The following is a 20852-nucleotide window of genomic DNA, read 5'->3' as shown; positions in this document are numbered from 1 at the left end:
ATATATATATACATACATCTATCTATCTATAAATAAATATTATATAAAAGTACCTGCATTTGACTTTACATACTTTTCTTGTAATTCCCTGTACTACAGACTCAGACTTGCAGAAATGACCTAGCTTTATTGCTACAGAAAAGAAAGGTTAGGTCTGCAGGCTAGCTGTGCAAATAGTAGGACGGAAATGCAAAACCTTTGGCAGGTAAAATAGCTACTATATATGTATGCCCCCTGTGTATTTACCCGTTTGGCTGGAGTTTGGCTTTAAAATAAATATCTCCCAGAAAGGTGAGGAGCCTTTGCTGTCTCTTAAAGTGACACTAAACTCAGAAGTTAAATCTTAAAAATACATTCAAGTACCTTAACTATTAACAAAAATGTATCTTATTTGTGTATCACTTGGCTGTAGATCCTCAAATCATCTCTGAATTGGTGCTGACACTGTCCTTCCTTGTGGAGGGTGGTTACTATTGTTCCCCATGGTCCCTGTGTGTGTTGAAAAGTAGCTTTAAAGTGACATTAAACCCTCAGATTTTTTAACATAAAACAATAGTGTAATGTGTGCCTTACTGTAATCCATGGTCGTTTCCCTTCTCTTTGCTGCTCTTCCTTTTAAATCTGTATCTGTTCTCATGCTGGGCAGAACTTCTGTTTTGCAGCAGACTGCCTTGTCTCAGGAATGGATACATGGTGTCTGTGTGTAGGTTTGTAACCTGAGCCAGCACTACAGGAAGAGGCACTCAGCTGCAAAGGGAAGTTCTCCCCAAGCATGAGAAGACATGAGGATTTAAAAAGGAAGGGCAGCAAAGAGAAGGGAAACAACCATGGATTACAGTAAGGCGCACATTACAGTATTGTTTTATGTTAAAAAATCTGAGGGTTTAATGTCACTTTAAGCTCACTTGTCTCACTTTAAATTAATGGGTGCTAGAAAGCTGGCAGACTCCACTCTGTCCACACAAACATTTCCAAAAGAAAGACTGACACTCCAATTCTGATAAATCTCTTGTATTCTTTAGAATTGGAGTGTGGAATTCATCTTTTGGACACACACACACACAGCATTTTGCATAAAAGGTAGGTTATGTTACTGATGTTTTGGGGTGGGTCGAAGCCCGCCTTGATGATATATACACACATACATATACAAACCTTACATAAGAAAGGATTCCTAGACAATTAGGGGTTATTGAAAGTGATCACAACACAAGCGGTCTGCCTTTAGCCCTCGTTCACACCTGAACGTTTTGTAGCGCGTTCTACGCTCGACGAACGCTCTACAAAACGCTCAAAAATAGAAATCCCATTGTAGTCAATGGTCTCGTTCCCACCTTGGCGTATTTCCGCCCGTCCCTAACGCGCTACAAAACGGCCCATGCCTGAAAAGGTACAGGTACTACTTTGGGCCGTTTTGTTGCGCGTTTCCATTGGGATACAGCCAAGTAGCCTTCGGGGTCGCGCGACTTTTACCGCAATTAAAACCGCGCGATAGACGCGCATATGTAATACGCCTAGGTGTGAACGAGACCTTAGTGTTGCTCTAAGGTATCCTAGGCTGCCTAAAAAGTAAAGAGTCACTGCTCTGCCTGATTGTCCTGTGTGTACATTTCACTTTAAGCTATTGTGCTCTGTAGACAACAGGCTTTTTATAACAAAACTAGGAAGATGCAGGAGAGTGTGAAAAGGTGTCTAGCACTTCACCTGCTAAGAGTACATAATATTCACATGCAATAGTTCATATTCACGTGGGGAAAAAAAAGTATTTTTCTGTTTGTGTTGCCCATAATAAACAAAAGAAAATATGTACAAAACGCCAATACATTCCCTCTAACTGTAAACAAGAAACAAAAGTCAAACACCGGCAAGACTTGCCCCTGATGTATTTTGAATCCTCTGTTATGAATCAAGAAGTGCAATAAGTGGGAGGGAGTGGACAGGCTTTTCAGATTTGCACTTTTTGGGCCATTCTAAAAAAGTATGGTAAGGTACATAACAGTCCCTGCCTTTAAGTCCTGCTGGCAGTTTACTACCTTTTGTGAGCACGGGTTTATTATTATTATTATACATGATTTCCATCACGCCAACAGTTTGCGCAGCGCTTTTCTTATTCCTATGGGACCTCAGTGAAAGGTACTTAATCATAAAGATGATGGACAACACACACCTAAACTTCACAGCTGCCTGAAATGTATACAGATTACTGCCCAAGGGCGACTTGAAAAGGATTTGTTTTAACAAGATTCAGTAGCGGATATTATCCTAATCTTCCTATGCAAAAGTGATTACAATAATCTCTTGATATTACACGGATTCTCTATTAACAGCTGTAAAGGACAAATAAAATGAAATAAAATTCAATGTACTTTTTTGTTAAAAAAATACCTAGTAAAAACATTTTAACCTGATACTTACTAGACCATGCAGGTGCCAGATTGTGGAAAAAAAAACTTTCTTCTGGAGGTTGGCTACTGTTGTTTCCCATACTCCCTGTGTGTGTTGTAATGCAGTCCCCACTCCAAGCTCACTCCCATGATGGACTACAATCTCATCTTTATTTTACTCATTTGCATTTAAAAAAAAAAAGAATATAAAAACAACAAAAAACAGTATACATAGAATATATAAAGACTGACCCTGAAACAAGGAGGTTGAAGAGGCCATCAAACAAAGGTGATTGCTAAAATGTGTATACTAGAGCACAAAGATCCAGGACTCCCAGGAGCCTCAATAAGAAAATTTAAGTAACTTGCAGAAGCGTGGAAGTGTCTGCTATGACATAATGCCAGTGTGCTGAAACATTTAGGAACACCTCAAGTTTGCTATGAATAGTAGATCTCTAAATAGCCAAAGAACATCAAAATCCTGTTTTTAAAAAGGACTCCTCCCTTCCCAAAGAAGTATGGAAATGGATGACAATATTTCTTCCTCTTCTTCTAAACCTTAAAGTGTATTTCTACTTTTGAAGTCAAATTTGAGAGAACCCCAATAACAATTTATTTATCTGTCCTCAATCACACAGCATACCTAAAATTATTTAAAAAAAATAAAAAAACAACAACTTGTTACCTTCCTAGTGTCTTCTATGAAGTAGGCCTTTCCACACACTGCAAGCTTCTCTGTTTGAAAGTGATAGTGGAGGGGGTCACAGTGGAGACCGGCTCAGTTTTCTCTCATTAACATATAATTACAAATCACAAGCCTTGCGATTAAGTAACCCTTTGTTAAGAATTCTAGTTTACAACTGATAATCTAGATTTGCCAGCACAGCACAGCCAGGTTTAATTGTGGTAAACATGAGGCCTTGGATAGCTATGACTAAGGCCATGTGTGGCTGAAACGAGTAAGAAGGTTTACGATGTGAATTGCTTATCTGATATATTTAATAAAGAATTGGAGCGTAAAGCTCTGTGGTGGAATCTGTGTTACATATGCTGTGGATTGTGGTCAATGGAGCCTTTTCTGAGCACCAGCATTCCCTTTTCATCCACCATTTTGGGCTCAGGTTGAGTGGGTTTTCAGTTTGTTTACCATAGCAGGGACTTATCCCAGAGAGATACAAGAAGCCAGTAGTGACCACTGCAATTAGGTTTGGGGTGCACTAGCCCTAATCTGTACTAATTCTAGAGAAGGGCAACTAAGACAGTCTTTAGAATTGGTAAAACAGAATAGCACTGAGACCTATTGCTCCCTAGATTGTATTGTAAATAGCCATCAAAGGCAATGGCAGTACAGGGTACAGGTCAGGAACTCCCTTCTAATGCTTTGTCTGCATGGGACGAGCATATTACTTTGCCAACTATGGCGTGCCTGTTGCAGAGAACAACTTTAGCAACGCTGATTCCAAAACAGTATAAAATGTGGATCAGTGCACTCCAGTAGAGTGTCTACTAACCTTTTTTACCTAAGACTTTTAATTCACTTACATCCGAAAAGCTACTCTATGCCCCTCTGAATGCATGGAACATGTGAAAGCACAACTTTTCAGTCACATTCTTCATACAACTGCGACTGTCCACAATAGTCAGAAGCCTCATTTACAAGGGAATAAACAAAGAATATTAGGGAAATCAGTCACTCACGTAGTCATGAAAAGCTTTTGCTTCACTTGAATGTTCACAGGTTTCCCGTCTCTCTGGAGCAGCACAATACAGATCCCAAAATACACTGTAAATGAGAAACGATGACAGCAGGAATTAAACATGTCTGTAAAGGAATGCGCAAGATGCCAACAATATGCTGTGCCAATGCAACAGATCGAGGAAGATCACTTTCATGAGAAAGGAGTACCAGTTGAACTACCAATGCAAAATATACATATTCTAAAATAAAAGTAAGGTACAGCATAAAAATAAAAAGGTCACTGTGATCAATAAAGTTGTAAGGAGAAAATACACATAGGCTGCCATTGTTCTGAAAATGATAGTTGTCTGGCTATCTTTGGCTTTGATTAGGGATGCACCAATACCAGTTTCGGTTCGGTGCAGACATTGGGCATTTTCACGAGTAATCGTGAAAATGCCCCGATACCAAAAACCGATACCAGCAATTTAAATTGAAACAGCTGCCTTAGGTCTGAGGACCTTGCGGCAGCCTTCTTCGGCTTTTGCTGGCCCGCATATCTCCCCCTCCTGAGACCCTCCTAAGACCCTCTGCCCGAGGCTGGCACCCTGCAGCAGAGTGGCAGCAAAGAGTATGTACCAAATTCATACACTAATAGTCTACATTGCTTTATAATGTATTGCTGAGATTTGTAGACCTCTATAGCTGGTGGTATTCTGCATTGCTGTATAATGTATTGTTAGGATGTGTAGTTCCTCTACAGGAGGAGTCAGTGGCAGAACTACCTAGGTCACAGCTGTGATCAGGCTCTGGCGTTCCACCACTGTCCTAAAATCATTAGTCTGTATTGTTTTAGAAAAACTGTCACATACAACACACACAAAAAAAAAAAAGGTATCAGTAATCAGTATTGGCGAGTACTTCAGGAAAAGTATCAGTACTTGTACTTGGTCTGGAAAAAACGGTATCGGTGCATCCCCCGCTGTGATACTTCTGAATTACAAACCTGGGACAAGCAGGAAGAACACGAATGCCAGAAAATTGTCCTAATTTTGTTTTCAATGCGTGAATCAGAAATCTCGGAGGGGGCAAAGCATCAGAAGTAAGGAATGGAAAGTTACATATTTCTCTATACTAGATTCTATACTATACTAGAATAGTACAAATGTCTGAGTGTACACCAGGCTATTATAATTGGTGATTGCTGGCTGGATGAATGAACCAATGTCATGCTCTGTCCTTTGGGGACCCTGGCACTGAGAAGAGACCATTTTCACTGTCATCCCCTACCTTCTGATTCGTCTGGTTACTGCTATAGATTATTCCTTGTTGCATGGTTGGCAAATAAATGCCAGTCCATCAAAGATAATTTTATATACAATACAAGGCTCATTTAATGAAAGAAGCTTTTCCAACTTACCACCACCAAGAATGGAGAAATCCTGGGGGTTCGCCCAATGTGATGTTTTTTTCCCATCTTATCTGAAAAAAATAAATCAAATAACAATAAACAGTATATCAACAATAAAATATATGAGAGCACAAAATACATATGTGATTATGTAACACAAAACAACTAATAAGAACATGGGGGTAGGGTATTACTTAAAGCAGATCAAGTGATTTCTAGCTGCTACTGCACACTATTGCTCTCTGTACATCATTACCTGCACACCACTGATCAATAAGCCAAACTAGCAAATAGAGTGTTAGCTCCTGGTGATCTTGGACAGGGCACTAGTCTTATAGGTTTCAGAAAAGCCTCTGACTAGTAAAAGGACCAGTCCCAAAAGGAAACTTCTTAAGAGTACATAGGAGTAGGGATCGACGGATTATTGGCTATACTGATAATCAGGGATGATATTCACGTTTTTCTTTTTAATTATAAGTATATGTAAAATGTACCGATATTACCAAAATCGAACACTGTGTGAACATAGACAAAAGTGTGCAGTGTGGGGGTGGCCCCACTACAAGGATTAAGAATATGAATTTAAAAAAAACACACACACACACACACACACACACACACACACACTCTTATATTCTCAGTTGCCCAACCTGCAGCCCTTTGGCAGTTTTTGTGTGGCCCTCTGGACCCCTGAAGACAGTAGTCTTTGTTCCCTATTGCCCTGTAATAGTAATTATCCCTAGCAGGCTCATGTAATGTGTCCCCAGATTAGGGCCGTCTTCTGAAGCATGTCACCAGTCACCAACAACCCCTATAGCACGTTTGCAGTCTCTTAACCATCTCCTGCAGCATATCTACACTCTCTGACCAGTGTAGATATATGATTTTTTGCTTGGTGAACTGCTTAAAAGCTATCAAACTGAATTGTAGGTTTAATTGGGGAATATCAAGGTGTCAATGGGAATCGGTCACCAAAAGAAGCTATTGGAGACACAAAAAGCACAATGATTAGACTAAGCATTATATTATTAAAGAGTGTTTCACTGCCGCCATTAAGGGGACAGCAGAATACATTTAACTTAATGGTGCAGGGTGAATGACAGTTATGGCACCGCATTTGACATTCTTTGAGTTCCATCTCTCTGGATGCAGCAGGTCCCATTGAGATGCATATGCATTGCAGACCAATCACAGTCTTCTGCTTTGCATTTGAGCAGTACTGCATTCAAATGCACAAGCCAGCAATTGATAGGGAGGCCTATATACACAACCCCCTTAACGTGTCATAGACGGGAACAAAAAATCTACAGCTAATTACTCAGAAATGTTTGTATGAATTTAAAGGATTTCTATAGGTATAACCCAAACTTGTTTCCAAACCTCTCTCTTCCCATCTCCCTCTAGAGCGTGCCACAGCATTATTATATATTTTGTACTTACTCTTGTAGCAAGAAACAGCTTTTATTACTGCCTGTGATATCTCCAGGCTCAGAAAATTCCTGCGGGGGCAGCTGCTGGGAGGAGGAATCAGCAGGGTGCCCTAGGCCAGTTCCTACTGACGTAGGCAGCCCCCCAGAACTACATTTCCCAAAAGTGTGTGGAATGGCTTTTGGAAGTCAAAGCAGCAGAAGTGGTTTGCTTGGAGAGAAATGAATGCATGCACATGGCAAGCGACCAATGGGATAGTGAAGCTTCCTAGTTAAGCAGAGTACTCCCATAGGGATAAAAACATTATTTGGGATTTCTGTGCAACAGAGGCAGCATTGCCAGCCAAGAGCAGAAAGATAGGGCCTCACTGGATTTCTGGCAGTATCATCAGATATTCTGTACTTGCAGCATTTTTAAAGTGACATTAAAGTCTAAAAAAATGTTTCCCTCCCCCCAATGTTAGTGTCAGCACTTCCCTTAAATGATGTCTCTTAATCCGATCTTCCTCTTCTTTCCTGTCCTTTTCAGCCTTCTCTCCGAGGTCTCTGATCCAGCGCTGACTCCTCTGTGTTTGCTGGAACTTCCTGTCCCACGGTGTCTGCATGCGGGTGCACACGTCCAAAGACTTACCTTGCGTCTCTCCTCGTCTCCCGGCCAAAAATGTGAACTGCGCTTGCGCCCATGACCAAAGATCCTTTGCGGCCACCCGAGATTTTTCAGATTTTCGGACAGGAGCGCGCGGCGAAGACACGGGTAAGTTTAATCCTGTTTGAAAGGGTTTTTGCATATATCTACAGCTTGTTAGCAGTAGATATATGCAACACCTGAGGGTTTAATAACCCTTTAAGTAATAAAACATGGAGCACGGTGCATGTATTGCAGACGTTTTTTTCTATTTAAAAACAGGAATGTCTGCAGCGTCTCAGTCAGCTCCAAAATGGCTTGCACTTGCTTGATATATGACAGGTTCACTTTAAACGCAGCAGCAAAGAATTTATAAGAATATTCAACCAGCAAACTGCAGTGTCAATGCAGAGCACTTACACTGGTATATAACAATGCATCACAATGAATAACTATAGCAATTCCCCCTAAATCATACAGATGGTAGAATTAAGGGAAATGTACACAATAAATCCACAGCACACGTAAAATAAAGCTGTAGGACCCCCATAATACTGACTTACAACACAAAACATCCATATCCAATGTTTTAGAACGTTAGGAAACGTGTCTTTATTGAGCCCATTTACAAACCCAAAACACTAAAAACGGAGCTACATTCTCAACTCGAAAATGAAGTCGAAATAGAAGCTGTACATTGCCCGTCACTGTGACTCACTACCATACAATGCAAATACTTCTGCACTAGGAAGTACGGATAGACTTGGTTCAACGGCAGTGGCACACAGATTAACAAATGAGAGAACATGTATACAGCTTGTGGATATTAAAATGAAGAGTCTGCTGGGGAAAAAAAAAAAAAAAGCACTTTGGTTTGTCTAAACAGCGTATAACTAGGTCAAGTCACTTGTGGCTTGACATATTAGGACGAAAGGTTGCTTGAATAACTGTTATTTTGACTTGATATAAATTAAACACAGAAGGCATCTGGGAACTCCTGGAGAAAAAGGATTTGATGGAGCTGGAACAAATCGCAACCATATTTTTAAAAAACAGAACAGAAAATATGACTCGATACCCGATTACCAGATTTGAGGCATGTTGCTATGTTTAATTTTACGCTAGTCGTCACTAATCAGCAACCTAATGGTGATTGTAGCAATTAGGGATGCACCGATACTATTTTTTCGGTATCGAGTACGAGGACCAATATTTTTTTTCCGGTACTCGCCGATTCCGAATACTGATATCGGAAACCCCATTAAGGAAGCCGGGTGGCGTGTAATGACTCCCCGCCCAGCTTCCCGATTAGACGGGAAGCGTGTAATGACTCGCCGCCCGAATTCTGCATTGCCCGGGGAGCGGGTAATGACTCGCTGCCCGGCTTCCTGATTGGCCAGCTTCCTGACCAATCAGGAAGCCGGGCGGCAAGTCATTACACGCCATCCGGCTTCCTGATTTGCCGGGAAGCTGGTGCCATGCTCCCTCGTCACCAGGTGACGAGGAGGCATGGAGCTAACTTTCTGGCCAATCAGGAAGCCGGGGGACGGTTAATGACGGTTAATGACCAATGAGGAAGCAGGCCAGCTTCCTCATTGGCCAGGATTCTGACTAATCAGGAAGCTGGGCGACAATTCATTACAAGCCACCGGGCTTCCTGATTGGCCAGGAAGCCGGCTTCATGCTCCCTCATCACCAAGTGACGAGGGAGCATGGAGCTGGCTTCCCGACCAATAAGGAAGCCAGGAGGCGAGTCATTACCTGCCCCCCTGGCTTCCTGATTGGCCGGGAAGCCGGCTACATGGTTCCTGGTGACGAGGAAAGGCGGATGGCGTGTATATCACTGTATATGTTGTATATAACTCCTCTCGTGACAGCAGCAGTGAAAAAAAAGGGGGGATCACCCAATGTGCTTCCAATCAAAAATTGTATATATATATATATATACACACACACACACATGTATCTAGTGCAGTGTACACATGAGTACGAGTACTAGTGCAAATGAAACAACACAGTTGAGAATACTTTTATTATTTACACTAACAGTTTAAAGAGAAATACAGCCAAACCTTTTTTTGTTGGCTATTATTCACTTTGGAATCACAGGAGTAAATAGGCCGGTCAGTCTAACATCGGCAGTTTGTAAAATGCTAGAGGGCATAATAAAGGATTATCTTAATGTACTTCAAAGACCCAGATTGACGGATACCTGCTGATGGGGCAGAGCCACGAGACATTTGGGATGGATCTTGACAATATTGTCAGGATCCACCCAGGTGCCTGATTGACAGCTTGATCCACCTTTCCGTCTCTGTTTTCAGACACTGATCAGCAGTAATGTAATCTAATGTCATCTTTCGGTATAAGAAACCGAGTGGGACAGCTTTAGTGTCACTGGGATGTTGCAGCAAGGAGGCGAGTTTTTATATTTCTTTTAGAGGAGAACTATGGGGTAACCATTTTTTCTCCTTAGGGTCACGGGAGGACATATACTAGCATCCTCCCGTGACCCAAAAGCTCAGTATATAGCGGGCTGTTGCCCGCTATATGCTGAGAGCGCACCAGCTGGGAAAGATCCCGACAATACTGTCAAGATCCACCCCGCTGGCTGATTGACAGCTGGCTTTGCCTATCTAGAGGCAGAGCCAGCTGTGCCCGCCCACTCCCCCATCAATTCCTCCAGTCAGCGCTGGAGGATCGGAGAAGGGAAGAGGGGGATTCCCTGCAGGGAGCCGTGACTGACAGTGACTGCTATCTGCAGGGAGGTGATTGGGAAGTGAGTAAGTGATGGTTTGTTTTCGTTCACTTCCCGATCTATACAGCCAACGTGTGACAGTTTCAGTGTCACACAACAGCTCTAACTATAAGGATGACTGTAATTCACTCACCTCCATAGTTCTCCTTCAATAACCCTATTATTAAGAATCCTTTGTCAGGTTGGACCGAGATAAAGGGGATAGACCCTTAAAAGTTTGCTCTGAAAAATGAACAGTTAGTGCAAGATAATAAAGTATCACAGTTAATACCATTGGAATACACTGGATACATTTTTAATGCGTTCTAAAACCGCTTTGCTCTGCATCTGCTCCGCGCTTGGCGGAGCAGATGCGTGAACTAGTCCTAACAAGTTACAAGGCTCATCATCGGTCACAGAGGATTCCCTCCCCAGACCTCTCAGGCCAAGACTTAGGGCACTAAACAACAAAGCTACAGTTTGAGAATGAGAAAGAAAATGAGTTCTTTACAGCCTGAAGCCTACTATAACAATAAACATATATTTAAATACACATGAAACACTTATTAAAGCTGCAGCCTCAAACTGCCGTCAGCAGACATCTCTTGAGGCTGCACATTTATTAGCTGAAGGCAGTACAATTCCTTCGCTCTCAGCTAAAGCACGGATCATCTTCTGTTAAAATTTCATACAAGGCTTCCAAACCTCAAGGCTTACAATAATACACAAAGATGTCTAACAAGAGACACGCATTCATCCTTAAAATGAAAATGGGATTCCTTTGGAAGTGATCAGCAATTTATCTCAGTGGAATGGTGTTATTTAATCAACATTCTATGGTGCTGCAATCCATCTCTACCGCATCGAATACAGAAATCTAGAAGACCATTCTTATACTCTGTATGTATTTGCAAATGCCCAAATGTCTGCAATAAATACATTATGGGGACAATTCTAAACAAAAAAAAGGGTCCTATTGGTCTAATGAACCAGAGGCTGGATATAAAGCTGCAGGAACAACCGCCAATCAGGTTTCAGCACCAGAGGGGAAAAAAAACATGGCATCTGGCTGTTATAGGGATCTCCTCTACTTTTCTATAAACCAATTCTAGAAAGCTGTACGTTGCCAATACACAGGATTAAAGAAAAATAACCTGGCATCACTATGCTACCATTCGGTGAACTGTGCACACTCTTCTGTGGGCCTTGGCACACGTACATAAAGAATATGAAGTGTATGGATTGAAATATTCGGGAGCTGCGGTAATCCAAACCTGCTGTTAATAACTCATAAACCACTTTTCCCAACTTATGTATTTTCAGCACTTCTAAATGTTCATTTGTAGAAGGCAAACCTCAATGCATTCTCCCCAAGGGCTGCCCCATCTGCTGCGAGCAGGGAAAAACAAGCTGTAATCAAAAGGTAAGGATGCATCCTAAAATGTGCTGCTCAGGTTTTTATCATTGTGTACTGGGGGTAATAGGCAGCCCTATGCAATGTTTATTGTGTTGAGGTAGCATACATTAATATCACCCTGCAAAGTAATGGGATCTAAATGATGATTTCCAAATTCGTTTCTCCAATTACCCTTCAGGTGAAGATTTCACTCTGTGGAAATGCCCAAAATTGTTCTAAACTTATGGGACAAAAACTAGTGGTGGTATTCCTCTTCACTTTGGTTGGTGAATGGAAAAGTTTAGGGTCTAGATGGGAAATACACTCACTCTTATGATAACAGCAAGGATCAGGCACTAGAGCTTTAAGAGGTGTTAATCTAACCTATATACCATAAAGGAACTCCTATTTGTTCCATTGAGAGACGTGGCAGACTGACTACATGCCAAATTTTAAAAAAGGTAGAATGTTGGCCATATTGGAATAGGCATTAGGACACCACAATATCCCTGAAGGAGAAAATAAGGAAACAAGTGCCCCATAGAGAATGCGCTGTATAATGTCAGCATAGTTGGGTGATATACAAAGTAAGTTTTAAAAAGGTACGCTAAACTCAGGTGTTAAATCTTACAAATGCATTCAAGTACCTTCACTATTAACAAAATTGTATCTCATTTGTGTATCACTCAGCTGTAGATCCTCAAATCACCTCTGAATTGGTGCCGACACTGTCCTTCCTTCTGGAGGGTGGCGAATTTTGTTCCCCATGGTCCCTGTGTGTCTTGTAAAGTAGCCACTGCTCCAAGTTCGCTCCCTGATGGACTACAATCACAATACAAAATAGTCAACTAAACATGAGATTATAGTCCTTAATGGGAGCAACATTGGAGCGGTGGCTACCTTACATCATGCACAGGGACCATGGGGAACAAGAGTAGCCACCCTCCAGAAGGAAGGACAGTGTCAGCACCAATTCAGAGATAATTTGAGGATCTATAGCCGAGTGATACACAAATAAGATACATTTTTGTTAATAGTTAAGGTACTGGAATGTATTTTAAGGTTTAAAAGGAGAACTATGAGGTGAGTGAAAATCACTCATCCTCATAGTTCGAGCCGACGTGTGTCAATGAAACTGTCACAGGTCGGCTCAATAGATCGGGAAGTGAGCAAACACATACCGTCGCTCGCTTCTCGATAATCTCCCTGCAGAGAGCGGTGACCGTCAGTCACGGCTCCCTGCAGGGATTCTCCCCCCCCTCCCTGCTCCGATCCTCCAGCGCTGACTGGCGGAACGGACGGCGGAGGGGGCGGGTGCAGCTGGCTCTGCCTCTAGATAGGCAGAGCCAGATGTCATTTACGCAGCTGGGTGGATTTCAACAGTAATGTCAGGATCCATCCCGGCTGCAGCGGTCTCAGTATACCGCGAGCTGTAGCTCGCGGTATACCGAGCTTTGGGTCACGGGAAGGCGCTAGTAATATGTCCTCCCGTGACCCTTAAGGGAACTATGGGGAAAAACACTTACCCCATAGTTCTCTTTTTAACGCCCGAGTTCAGTGTCACTTTAACAGTGCTGCTAGAACACAGATACTGTATACTGCAAAGCTTGTGGTATTGGTGACCAAACTAGGAAAGCACTGAAGCAAACAATTTTACAGCCATTTTCTACCTGAGCTGTTATGTACAAATAAAGGCGAGATGAAAATCACCTTTATCAGGCTGTATCAGCTGACGATCCTATAGGGTGCACCCCTAGGCACCATCTACTGAGGATCAATGGTTGGCGAACAGCAAACATGTTAGAGAACCTTATAAAGATGTGTGAAAACACAGGCGCCAAAACACAGTAACTGCTCCTAAAAATGGTCTTCCAAAAATATATACAGGGGGGCAGCTCCTCACAGTCAAAGGGAAACCGAAAATCTGATGAGGACAAAGCAAAAGGAGCTCCTCCATAGTGTAAATTTGATTTATTAAGGATAAAACACACAGCTGAAAAGGTACTTACAAACCAGCTTGTATAAACGAGCAGAAAGCAATATAATCTTAGGAGACCATCAAGATGAATACATGAAAATGGGGCAAGGAAAAGGAAGTGCTGGTACTATCAGGTTCTGAAGAAAGAGGTTTGTCCTCAGAAACGCGTCAACTGAAGGAGGGTCAGCGTGCAGATGGCTTCGGCTTACTACCAGCACTTCCTTTCCCTCACTCCATTTTCGTGTATTCATCTTGATGGTCTAAGATTATATCGCTTTCTGCTCGTTTACACAAGCTGGTTTGTAAGTACTTTTCAGCTGTGTGTTTTATCCTTAATAAATCAATTTTACACTATGGAGGCGCTCCATTTGCTTTGTCCTCATGTTAGAGAACCTTGCCTGATTATTACTTTTCCCCCTATATTTGTCACTACAGGTGACTGCAGTGCTACCTTTGTCCTGCTCCACAGGGCTAAACACAGATGGTTGGCAATTAAAACCTTCATATTAAAAGGATGCATTCGCCAGCAGATGGGAGGTCGCATAATGCACGCACATCCATCCACTATCTGCTCTGTGGACATGCACGTCTTTACATATTCTTAAAAAGCAGAAAATTAGCTTTAAAATCCACCTTTGCTGACTTCTGCAGGAGGTACTGAGGAGCAATTCCTTGGGCTTCACAGCAAAAGCACCAAAGTAGTTATTTCTCAGCAGCTCAGCTCCCCTACCCAGACCACCTATTTTGTGTTTGCGATAGAGCACAGAAGGGTCTCATGCTGCCAAGTCACTGCTGGAAGGGAAAAGCAGGGAGAGCTGAACTGCGAAGAGAATGGCTTTCATGCTTCTGCTGTAAATGTTTAGGATCGTAGGTTCCCTTACGCATTTGATACTGACCTCGCCATTGCTCCATAGCCACCACCAAAATACCTGGTGTCAGATCTGAGTAGGCGGTGACGTCTGCCCCTTTTTCATGCGACAGTGCTAGGGCCTAGGGACGGAGCCCGAGTACTGCCTCATGGGAGGCAGTCAATTGCCTGGAAGCACTGGGCATTTTGCAGTTCCACCACAGAAGAGAGAGTGACAGGGAAGCACTGCAGAGGGGAGAAGATCCCTCTTCAGGTTCTTCTTTTGACCCCTTCTGCTATAGTGTAACATAATGAGCCTAATAACCTATTCTTGTAGGCCACGGCCCAGCTCCTCAACCTTCACTGCCAACCACTGGAGGTTCAAATTAAATTAAGACTTGTTTTTTTTTTTAGCATTCTCCCTTATCTCTCGGGGCACCAATAAAATGTCCCCTACAAATCAAGCTGCTGTCTCAGATCATTGCTTCGCCATTTGTAAAGATGCAACACAATTGGCTGTAACTTGCTGTACAAGTTAGAGTCTCTGAACTGTTCTATACACCAAAACAGCTCAGCTCAGCATGGCAGATGCTATGGAGGAATAGAGCGTCACCGAGTGGTGGTGGAGAATTAGAGAGCTGGTAAAGCAGGGAAGCCGGGACAAGTATGGACACATGCTTAAATTGATCTGTGCCACACTGGGTAATACAGTAAATGGTTTAGACGCCACACTGGGTAATACAGTAAATGGTTTAGACAGGTAACTGAGGCAGATGGAGCCCAAACAACTCTGCAATGACCTCAGAAATATTTAAAACAGATATTTTTATAAATATAATTCCTCCATTTTCTACTACTGTGTCCTTTCCCTTTCTCGTTTCACTTTTTTCATTTTAAGGGTATTTGAAAGTATCCTAAATTGCTGTTCTTGGGAGGAAAATCTGTGCAGGTTTAAGTCCTACTCTAAACTTTTTCAATAACAAGATCAAGCTTCTGTTCTGTAGACTGGAAGCCACATCCAGCTTTTTATAGCAGAGCCATGAACACACTTATCTTCTGATTCTCTGCTCGACCCTTTAAATATCTGGTACTACTGCTAACAAATGAGATCGCAGACATTATAGTGGATCTGTCATTCCTTCTGCCCCCACCCCTTGTACAATGCGTGCTCCTTACAGTCTAGTAAGGATACGCTCAATGCACAGAAGGCCGATGGTAGACAGAAGCTGAATTGAAGCCTTGCTAGCTGTCTAAAAGCAATCTCACAGGAGGCATTGAAGAGGCATTTTTGGGGGCAAAGGATGCATTAATAGGCATCCTGTTGTAACTGCTTTAAGCCAGCACTTTCAGATAGTTATACCAGATGGTAGGTTCACCTAAAAGGACTATGACACGTAGGTACCTTTATCTTGGAATTGGACTTGCAAGTTTAATGTATCTTGCAATGCACCCAAGTGCAGCAATCCAACTGATAGGCTTTTGTCTGACCAGTGTGATTTCATTTTATCTCCGAGGGTATACTCTGTATAATCAGGCCAGGCGGCAGATATAAGTACGGAACCTTTGATATCCGATCTAAATTTGTGAGCAGGGCTGGTACTAACAAGGACTGAGCTGAACAGGAAATGTTCACTAGAAAACCATAGCGCTCATACTGGAAACAGATCACCTAAAGAATTACGTTAGCCAACCCATATAACATTGTGATATACTATAGATTTACAGCAAACCATTTATAAAAAACACCCTAAAGAGGTGAGAACATGAGATGCCTGTTATTTCTTTTGTTAGACAGAAAAACCAGAAAAAAAAGTGAAGAAAATCTGGCTGGCACATTTACTGTATCACACAACCAGGATTCAGTATAGCAATGTTTTCATGGAGAAAAGTAGAAGAGGACACTGCCCTTGTTATGTCGACAAAAGGTTCCAAGTGTTGTGGGAAAATTTCTATTGAGGGGGGAAAAAACTGTTCTATACCATTTCAGAATCACCTCCCGCTGCTGTGCTCATCACCTAAACCTGAAGACTACAGTATTACTTACTAAAACCACTAAAAGGTGATAGGTCTTTCTTTTGAAGTGGGCCTGGCCTGACAAAACGCAGCGCAAGCAAAGTGCACTGTAGCAGCAGCAGATGAGTTCAGAGGGGAAGAGAGTGCAGTGCACATGCGCAGTGAGTGACCGGCAGCTACTGCTGGAGGGGAGAGAGCACATGGTGCGAGTGCAATGTTTGAATGAGTTGGGGACTTGTGTTGGGGGGAGTGTAGGTGCCTCCTGCAGTGTATACGGATAGAAGGGGGTCACCTGGCAAGGAGTTTTGTAGTCAGGCCACACACAGTCCTAAGGCATGACTTGACAAAGGAGCATTTTGTCATTTTTGTTTAAAGCTAAATGGTGATTTCTATCACAGAGCATGCTGGATATAAACCCTTTAACGCCAGGCACATATTTAAGACACTAGTTAATGCAGCCAGGTATCCATTAATATAGGCTTGAAAATGTTTTTTAAATGCAACTATTGTACCTGAATTTGTTTTGGTATAAGCCACTTGCAGCACCCTATGCAATATTGCTTAGACTGGGAAAGGGCGAGGCAGGTTGGCAGCATGCAAAACATGCAGAAAAGAAGAGAGCAGAGGGATGACATTATTCTGCTTCTGCTTTTTCACTATCCATTCATTCAAGCTTGGGGTGGGGACAGGACACCAATGCATTCCTTAACTGTAAGTGGTATAAGCCACCTGGTTTTTGCTGTGTAAACCTCTGGAATAGATGGTCAGATATACAAATGTTTTGGCTCATTTATATGTACTTTATCTGTTTATTTAGCCATTTGTCTGGAGTTCACCTTAAAAACTCAGCACCTAGCAGTGTTTGTACAGGAGTGCTCAGGTGTGATTATGGCCCGTAGCCTGTTCCCCATATCCTAATCTCACACATTCAGCATCCCCCTTCACCAGCAGATCAATTGACAACCAGAGGTGATGAACACAAACAACTTACCTCTGACAGAAATGTCTGAGCTGACTTCTGTGCTCCCACGTGTAGAAGGTATTCGTATACATATAGCGCTAATCTGCCAAAGAGAAAAAATGATTTGTTACCAAGGTGCTGAAGTACACGGTAATATTACATTTAAAAAGTGCCATTAGTTCTCCACACCATAAGTGTTAGACGCGGCTGACCCCGGGATGGTACCAAGAGTATATAGTACATGGAAACGGAGCAAATATTAGCCACATTACAAGCGTTCAGAAGATTTACACAATTCCCTCAGCGGATTAGCTGAACATTTTCATACTGACATAAATTTGACCACCAACATTCCAGAAACAAATCCAGAAGCCAAAAAGTTCCTTTCTGGATATGGTTATATGCTTGGTAGTTGTATGATGTAAGAATCTGTTCTAAATAGAATGCAATATTTCGTATTATGTAACCAAGTTAGATGCAGAACAATAACAGGAAGGATCTGGGATATTGGAAAGAAAAAAAATATGTTTTGTTGAAATGTCACACATAGTATGCGTCGGAGTCATCTCTGCTGTAATTCTTTCTATTGGCTGGGTTATCTGTCATTTATGTCTCTTTTACTGAATCTTAGGGCCCATCCACACCAGTGCGGTGCGTTTATCACATAGTTCCATGTGACTAATGCATGCTAACGTTTGTTACAGTGCAGGAGGTGCGTGGCATTGCCATTCACTTGAATGGCACCCCAAATGCACCTTGGGCCCGTTTAACCGCACTGGCGTAATGGGCCCATTTAACCGCACTGGCGTAAAATGGGCCCTTATGCCCTAATATGTATACGACGGCTGGGAACGCGACAGACAGGAAATTAATTTTGTGATGGACAGGAAGGTGCAATCAATCCACTTTTCTAACATATTTCCCCCATTTACAAACCGCTCAAATGAACTTTTCCTCTCCGAAATTGGTTTTCTCCCACTCAATCAAGTCTAAAAAACATTATTTTCAGTGGAGGGGGAACCAGTGGCGGGGCATTTTCTAACCTTCATTTTTTGTTTTTGTTTTTTATCTCCCCCCTTTCCAAAAAAAAAAAAAAAATCACTTTTTTCTCTGCTTGCCACATTATATGTTTTTAAGTAGGTTAAACCTGTGACAGCAAGAGAGCAAACTTTCAAGCAGCTGAAGGCATGTCAACTTTCAGTGTGTGTATGTTGTTATAGAAATATTGCTTAGTGTGGTTAAAACAGAACTGAAGGCAAAATGTTTTTGTTAGTTTTGGATAGAATAAGAGAGGGTTATACCCCCTGTCCGTTTGTTTTTTTGCCATCTGTGTCCTATTTGGGAAGTTTCACTTCCTGTCCAATGTTCACAATAGAAAGTGAGAGGAAATCCCTCCAAAAAGAGAGGGAAAAGTTACTTTCATGTTCAGCGATAACAGTGACCAGGACAGATAGAGAGGATGAAGCTCTTTAAAAGGGGGAAACAGACAGTACAATAAAAACCTGACCGGGGTTCTAATCCCTCTCTACTCGATACAAAAAAAAAAAAGTTTTGGCTTCAGTTGCACTTTAAGGCCCCATGCACACGGACGTGTAGAGATGTACATCCATTAAACCTGCACATGGAAGTGACAGTTCCTGTGTGCAGCCACCTGTATAACTCAATGACAGGATGTGGCTGCATGCTGGTAAATGCCAATTTGAACTTGTACAGGTACGGATTACGAATGCACGCCCCTGGATGCAGAGCTTGCATTCAGAGACATGTATACACCCCTGTACAGATGTACATGTTCAGATTGTCATGAACCAGCTCACAGCCGCACCATGTCTTTAAATTGTATGGGCGGCTGCAGGCAACAGCTGTTGCTTCTAGGCGAAGGTTTTTGCATGAGCGTGAGCATTTTACAGCTATGCATGTCCATGATGTGCAAAAAAATGCACAGTGGCTGGAGTGCGTTGCCTGACACCATGCTGATGCGCTGATCCCGGCATTCACACCGGGTTTTTTTTGGTAGAACTTTATTGAAATGTCACAAGCGACAATTCATTCAGTTTTAAAGGCACATCGGGGTTCAAGGAGTTTCCACATCGCATGTCACTGTGCAAAAAAAAAGGGAGGAGAACAGCATGCCCAATTTTTTTTCAGCAAACACCACCGTGTTCCTATCACAACAGTCATATAAACTGGGCCCATCCGTGACAAGACAAATTGCTTTATCTTGCATTGGGCTGCACTGGAAACAATGGCCAGCACAGCCCCAGCACATATGGTGTGTATTGGCCCTTAGAAGCCAAGGCAGCTTTTTTCAGTTTTGAACAGTGTGCAAACATAGTGCTGCTCATCGGTGTATTACCTGCTTGTATCACTTTAAGATTGTAAGCAACCCATGAACAAATCCCTGTGTTGGCAGAAATGACACAAAACAAATCTGAGAGCTGTGTGCAGTATCCCCCAGACTGTCATAATAAAAGAGAACACATCACATACTCTCTCCATTACACTCCCAGATACACATTTACATAATGAATACTACACTACAAAGTAACAATTCTAGATCAGGAAAACTTCACCTTCATCTTTCAAGTTGGCAGCCCACTTCCACTGTATAATGTTGTTGTAACATATTATTATTATTAGATGTATCATAAATCACATTTTATAAAGTGTTACAATATCAATGACATAACCCACCTTTCTCTAAATGTACATTCTGCCAGATGGTTACATAAATATCCACACCAATAATTCTGTCTAAAAACCACAGAGTTCCCTCAGAGGCATAGCTTAAAGTGAACCTGTCAATGATGTTAAACTTTTAAAATTAAACGTCCTGCCTCAGTGCTTGTTCACACCATGTCTGGACCATGTCAAGACCAGAACGGTTTGTTCCCGGACCAAAAAAGCATCCCAATGTATCCCTATAGTAGTTCTGGCCTCTGTTCACACCAGCGCAGTCTGTTCCGGTCCAAACAAAACAAAATACTGCTCGGCTCATTTTCTCAGGTCTGGAATGCATGTAAACACATAAAAACACATGCAAACGCACTGGAACACACCTGAAAGCCGTTTTAAGCGGAAAAAGAAATGTACCGGAATATCGCAAAAATGCACTGCGCTTGCAGATCTGCTCCAGACATGGTGTGAACATAGCCTTAGCGCAGAGAGCACTGATCCTTGCTCACCTCGGCTCCCTCTATGCTGCTGGACCAGTCTCTGCAACTTCTTCCCTCCCCTGGGCTCCAACAGTCTAAGGACCACTGACATCATCAGGTCCATTGACTTGCATTAGTCGTGAGGATGCCAAGTGACAGTCAGCACTCGCCTCCCCCCCACCCCTCCGGCTGTGGAAAATGTTCTTTGGCATCCTCACGTCTAATGCATGTCCACTGTCC

At 42.3% G+C, this 20852-nt stretch overlaps 1 protein-coding gene across 1 annotated transcript in view; it reads right to left on the bottom strand.

Moving 5' to 3' along the window:
- SSBP2 (single stranded DNA binding protein 2) overlaps positions 1–20852 on the bottom strand; it is a 196252-nt gene that overhangs the window by 115281 nt on the left and 60119 nt on the right. Inside the window, exons 2-4 of the mRNA XM_018557212.1 lie at positions 17488–17560; positions 5483–5544; positions 4083–4167 (exon numbers count right to left, since the gene is read on the bottom strand). Of these exons, the coding sequence (XP_018412714.1) occupies positions 4083–4167; positions 5483–5544; positions 17488–17560 (220 nt within the window). The remainder of the gene's footprint in view (positions 1–4082; positions 4168–5482; positions 5545–17487; positions 17561–20852) is intronic.

Source organism: Nanorana parkeri, unplaced genomic scaffold, assembly GCF_000935625.1.
Source record: "Nanorana parkeri isolate BGI_ZX_2015 unplaced genomic scaffold, ASM93562v1 scaffold272, whole genome shotgun sequence".
Classification (NCBI taxonomy): Eukaryota; Metazoa; Chordata; class Amphibia; order Anura; family Dicroglossidae; genus Nanorana; species Nanorana parkeri.
The sequence above is the reverse complement of the archived record's forward strand: the minus strand, read 5'-3'. Positions and strand labels throughout refer to the sequence as shown.